The sequence below is a fragment of the Geosmithia morbida genome (assembly GCF_012550715.1).
Source record: "Geosmithia morbida isolate 1262 chromosome Unknown scaffold_4, whole genome shotgun sequence".
Taxonomy (NCBI): Eukaryota; Fungi; Ascomycota; class Sordariomycetes; order Hypocreales; family Bionectriaceae; genus Geosmithia; species Geosmithia morbida.
The window spans coordinates 459,154-465,236 of NW_023336191.1; the positions used below are offsets into that span (position 1 = coordinate 459,154).

At 52.4% G+C, this 6,083-nt stretch overlaps 1 protein-coding gene across 1 annotated transcript; it reads left to right on the forward strand.

Moving 5' to 3' along the window:
- Positions 1-2,795: 2,795 nt before the first annotated feature.
- GMORB2_5627 (L-asparaginase) lies at positions 2,796-4,142 on the forward strand (the record flags this gene model as incomplete). The annotated part of the gene is made up of 1 exon (XM_035467597.1): positions 2,796-4,142. The coding sequence occupies one exon, from the start codon at positions 2,796-2,798 to the stop codon at positions 4,140-4,142; it is 1,347 nt and encodes a 448-aa protein (XP_035322563.1).
- Between the last annotated feature and the right edge of the window lie 1,941 nt (positions 4,143-6,083).

Sequence of the window (6,083 nt, forward strand, 5' to 3'; positions counted from 1 at the left end):
TGAGCGGGCTCATTCAGGAGAGAGAGAGAGAGAGAGAGAGAAAAGTGACTGGGATCAAGCCTCTGATTCTAATGACCTTTGTCAAGTTTCATTCCAGGGTCAACCCGGTAGTTGAGGGACCAGCTTGTACAGTCGATATCTGTACGATTGCAGTACCACCTTGCGAGCAAAGGACGGAAAGTGGAAGAGATGCTGGGCTCGGGCAGTAGCGGTGATAGTCATATGAGATAATAAAGTAGATGCTGATCTGAAAAAAGAAAAAAAAAAAGGTCCATCTCACGACGTCTAGTCCTAGAATAAAGTGAGTCGAGCACACATCACATCATTGTGAAACAGAATAGCGTAGATCCTACATGTATTCCAGTCCAGCCCAGCGCAGTATAGGGGAATCCGTATCAGTGCTACTACCACTAATGATATAATATCTGCTGCCTCTATTGCATCTGACCTGTGCAGATAGATTATCGAGGTGATGGCAATCGTATGTACTCGGTAGTACTCGGTAGTACTCCGCAGTACTCCGCAGTACTCGTATATAATCGTCGGAATTCATCCCAGCTCTCTCACCGTCAATTTGGCTGGGCAAGGCTGAGGGATAAGACATCCGAACCCAGTCAGCTCGTGTCCGATGTCAGGTTGGAATAAGAACAAAGGACCAAGCTACTGATATCATAACACACGACTAATGCCGATACCAGCTGTACTCGTGCGATTGCAGTCAACAGTCAAGCACGACTGCATCAGCAGAGGAAGAGATCTGAAACTCACAAGAGTCTGCGGGGGGGAGGTGCGACGATTGCCCTCGGAGAATATCCATAGGAGAGGGGAAAGAAAAAAGAAAGGATGATAATAAATCGAGCTGAATTTGTGTCCAGTATCCGAAGCATTGGGGCGTGTAATGATAACATCACTCTAGCAGGGGGGGAGGGGGTATTGGGTTGGATGGAGAAGAAAGAGAAGAAGAAAAAAAAAAAAGACGCAGACTGCATATATTTAACCACGCACACATACGCACACACACTACACAAAACACAAAACACATACGTACATTAGTTGTGATGGAGAATATCTAATCATCATAATCATCATCTTAATCTTCTCCCTCCTGAACCCCCCAGCTGGAACCAAATCTACCACCAAGATGCGCGTGATGCATGAGGCGATGTAAAGATCGATCTGAGCGAGAGGGAGGGAGGCATAATCAGGGTCAGAGGCCAGGAAAAAAAAACCCAGAAGAAGAAAGGAAAGCGGGATCATTAAGAGAGATAGAGATAAAAAGGAAATTGAGAGAAAAAGGAAAAAGGAGAAAAAGCCACGAGGGGCGTGTGCATGAGACCTAATAAGGGCGGACAGGGGGGGAGGGGAGGGAGAGAGAGAGAGAGAGAGAGTGTGTGTGTGTGTGTGTATGTGAGAGATGACCAAGCAGCATGAAGTCACAGAGAGTCAGAGTCATGACAGCGTACCAGTGATGGTGCTCGTACAATCGACTGATATTCGGACATTCATGTCATCCACTGTACCTGGTCCTCTTGGCTTTGCTTTCCCGATCCTGCCGGCCTCTCTCCCCAAATGAATGTGGCCAAGCTGTGCGATGGGTTATAGATCCTTTCGAGTACCAGCTTGTCAGGAGAGTAGCAGAGACAAACAGGCTTTGCGTCTCTCAGGAGGGGGGAGGGGTGTGCGTGTGTGCGTGTGTGTGTGTGTGGGCTCATCCCTTTCTCTCTCTCTCTCTCTCTCTCTCTTTCTCTTTCTCTTTCTCTTTCGTTCCCTCTTACCCTCTTCCGTGGGTCAGAGACAGCATCCCTTGATATATATTATTGATATATATTAGGAGCAAGAGTGAGTAGTAACCGAAAAAGAAAAAAAAGAAAGAAACAAGTGAATGAAGAAGAGAAAAAAAAGAAAAAAAATGACACTTCGGACAGCTTCACTTGTTTTCCGTATAATGTATATATATATAATATAACACACACACGCACACACATACACACACACACACACACACATATATATATATACATACATACATATATATATATATATATATATATATATATACCTTCCTTGTCTGGGTGTACATACCCCCCCCACCTCTCTCATATCCACTGCCATATAATACCTACCACCTTTATGTGTGTACGCGCATGATTCCCATCCCACTCCTTACTTTCCCTCTCACTTTTATGATAGAATCCCCTCTTTTCACTTACAGCCAAATCCTGAAAGCAGAACGACGACCAGGGAGAGAAAGAAAAGAGGGCTTTACATGCTCATAGTGGCTGCCGCTTCCCCTCCCCCCCCCTCTACACGTGTCATCGTACATGATCCCCACATTGCGTTTCGGGGGAAAAAAAAGAGAGAGAAGAGCGGCAGACAACCATACGATACTATTCGTTCCGACCACTCTGTCCACCAAGAGGACATAGTCCCTTCAAGAAACAGAAAGAAAGGGGGGGGGTATATACGCCTTTTTTTTTATAAAAAAAATAAAAATAAAGAGTTGGTTGAAAAGAGGGCGTGGTTGTGAAGAAGCACACAAAGACGACCGAAAAAGGGGGACTTGGAACAAGCTGAAAGAGAGGGGTTGTCTTCTTCTTCTCTTCCCCCCCCCCCCCCCCTCTCTCTCTCTCTCCGCGACTTCCCCACTTCCTGGTCGTTCTTCTTGTCCGTATCCCTTCTCTGCTTTCTTGTCAGTCACACTGTATCTCCTATACCTTTCGAGGTGGGGGATCTTGGGAGTCAGGCAGCATAGGAAGGGTATGCGGCGACGACGTCGTTGGCATACAGTATCCACCATGTTGATCGGAACGGCCACACTGACTGCCCTGGCAGGACGATATATCCTGCTGCAGCAGGGGCAGTCGTCACAGTCGCAGCAACAGGCAGACTCCCTATGGGCGGAACGATGGCATAAGTGGACATGGTCAGGAGGGGAGCAGGCACAGGCACAGGCACAGGCACAGGCACAGGCACAGGCACAGGCCCAGATGCAGACGCAGACGCAGACGCATACGCAGACGCATACGCATACGCACGCGCATACGCATACGCAGATGCAGACGCATACGCTGCCGCGGCAGAGCAACCTTGATCGGTACCACGACGTCAGCGAGTTCAGCTGCTTCGACGCCCGGCTGCCGAACGTGACGGTCTTCGCGACGGGGGGCACGATAGCCGGCTCGGCCAGCAGCAGCCGCGACATGACGGGGTACGAGATCGGGACCCTGGGGGTGGAGACGCTGATCGGGGCAGTGCCGGAGCTGTGCAACGTCAGCAACGTGCGGACGGTGCAGGTGTCCAACGTGGGCAGCCACAACATCCGGAGCGACGTGCTAGTCCGGCTGTCGCGCCGGCTCCAGCGCGACCTGGACAGCCGTCACACGCAGGGCGCCGTCGTCACCCACGGCACCGACACGCTCGAGGAGACGGCCTTCTTCCTCGACCTGACCCTGTCGAGCGACAAGCCGGTGGTGGCGGTGGGCGCGATGCGGCCGGCCACGGCCGTCAGCGCCGACGGGCCCATGAACCTCCTGACGGCCGTGGCCCTGGCCGCGGACGAGGACGCCCGCGGCCGCGGCGTCATGGTCGCCATGAACGACCGCATCGGCGCCGCCCGCTTCACGACCAAGACCAACGCCAACCGGCTCGACGCCTTCCGCGCCCCGGAGCAGGGCTACCTCGGCGTCTTCGAGAACACCACCCCGGTCTTCTTCTACCCGCCCGTCCGGCCCACCGGCCACCGGCACTTCGACCTCGGCTTCGGCGCCGACGACGGCCACGACGCCCCCGGCAAGGAGGAGACCCGCACCTTGCCAAAGGTCGACATCCTGTACGCCCACCAGGAGCTGGACCCCCACCTGTTCCGATCAGCCGTCGACCTCGGCGCCAGGGGCGTCGTGCTCGCCGGCGTCGGCGCCGGCTGGTGGCCCACCGCCGCCAGGTACGACGTCGACGCCCAGGCTGCCAGGTCGGGCGTCGTCGTCATGACCAGCAGCCGGTCGCAGTCCGGCTTCGTCGACGACAGCAGCGGCGGCATAGGCTGCGGCTTCCTGGACCCTCAGCGGTGTAGGGTTCAGCTGCAGCTCTGTCTCGAGCTGGGCATGTCCACGGACGAGATTCGAGATGTGTTTCGTCATAAGTAATAAGCCACAGATTTTGTTATATGAGAATTGCTTTTTTTCTTCGGTTTTTTCTTTCCGGTGGAGAATGGAGTTTTTTTTTTTTCTTTTTTCCCTCTTACTTTATCTCCTCCTTTCCTGTTTTTCTTCCTTTCCTTTCTTTTCTCTGCTTTTTCTCTTCTCCCTTTCCTCTCCTCTCCTTCTTCCTTCTACTACTCGGAAGAATTGGTTTCGGGTGGAAAGTTGGGGACATGGACAAGGCATGGGTTCAATAGCATCACGACGGGCAGACCATTTATTTATCGATATTACCTACAGTACGCAGTACTGGCCGCCTGTACGTGTACGTACAAAGCGACGGCAAAACTCTCTCTCCTTTTAAAAAAAATAAATTACATAGAATTCTTTTTTAGAAACATGTCATATTTTTAAATCTTTCTCGCACATGGTTTCATCTTCCTCTCACATCTTGCACATGGTCCATCTTTTCCTTATGCAGTTGCCGCCCCTCTTCTCCCCCCCTCCCCCCCTCCTTTCCTGTCCTCTACGTGCGTGATCAGTGCATCCTCTCAGAATCATGTGACGAGCTAACGACTGATACATCATTCGATACTTTATGCAAGTTTGACCCTTTCCGTCCTCGCTAGTTCCCCCAAAAGGTACGAACTGATCCATGTCTTACCGTTTGGTCCTTTTTTGGTGTGTGTGTGTGTCTTGCGACGTATTGCTATGTGATGAATCACTCTGACGAAATGATCCGCCGTGTTGACACGATGGTTGTACGAGTAGCAATACTTAATATAATAATACTACTAGGCCTATTAAGGGTACGAAAGAGGCTGGCGATATGAATGCACACCTTCTTCTTCTTCTTCTTTCCGACCAGGTACCAGTCAATCGATAACATCATAGGGGTTGCGAAGTGACGTGGGGAAGTGTCACTATTCCGACCCGCTGCTGACATGGTCAAGGCAAAAAGACGACTTCAATCGCACCGATTCGATTCACGATCCAAACACCCGGAGGACGACTTTCGGCCCATAAATGTGCAACTACGGTGTTGGGAGCTCAGCAGATCCACAAGTTCCTACCAAGGTTGAAGATATAAGTGTACTCCGCCAGATCTTCATGGCGAACACGTCTGCTTCTATCAGCGACGGAGTTGGAGAGGCCGACGTCAGAGGCGGACGTCTTATTCCCGAGGCTGGGGTAAAGGACGCTTCAGAAAGTGACGGAGGCTGCCATCGGAGCAGCTGCTGAGGGAGTCTGCCCAGGGTCTCGAAGACGAGCTGGGGCTTCCACGAGATGCCATCATCATGACCGTGCTCGTCTGGTGGATACCCGCGACGGTGCAGATGATCTATCCACGACCACGGCGCTGGACATGGCCGACGACGATTGCAAACTCGCCGTGGACGGGGGGATAGCGTCCCACGAAGGAGCGAAATGCACACAGACTCAGATACCGGGAAATAGTGTGATGATGGAAAAAAAAAAGAAGAGGAAAAAGAAAACCCCCATCAGCCGATCTCTTATCGGTCAGGTCAACTACTACAGCCTACCGATGACTCACGGTCTGGAAACCTCCTCTCCTTTTTCGGGAAGCCTGGTCTTCGACGGCAGAGAGAGTCGGGAGCAGCTCACTCATCAAAAGTTCCCCTCCCCGGAAACCGCCCTCCAGTCTCTACGAGGGAATGTGCATCATCGTATCATCGCGCCGCCCAAGGCACCCACAGCTCACACACGCACCCTGCCTGACCGCAGGGGCGGCTTGCCAGTCTGCACCTGTAGACGGCATGTGCATGTATGCAGATGCTCGGGAAGGAAGAAATCCCGTCCGGTGTTCCGTGAGACAGGACGTGCGCGTCCTCGGAGCTCTGCACCTCGGACCTGCTCGGTCGGCGAGACAGCAAGCTGACACAGTCACCAGGCCAACTCGGGTGCACGGCCAGCAGGCTGGCGAGA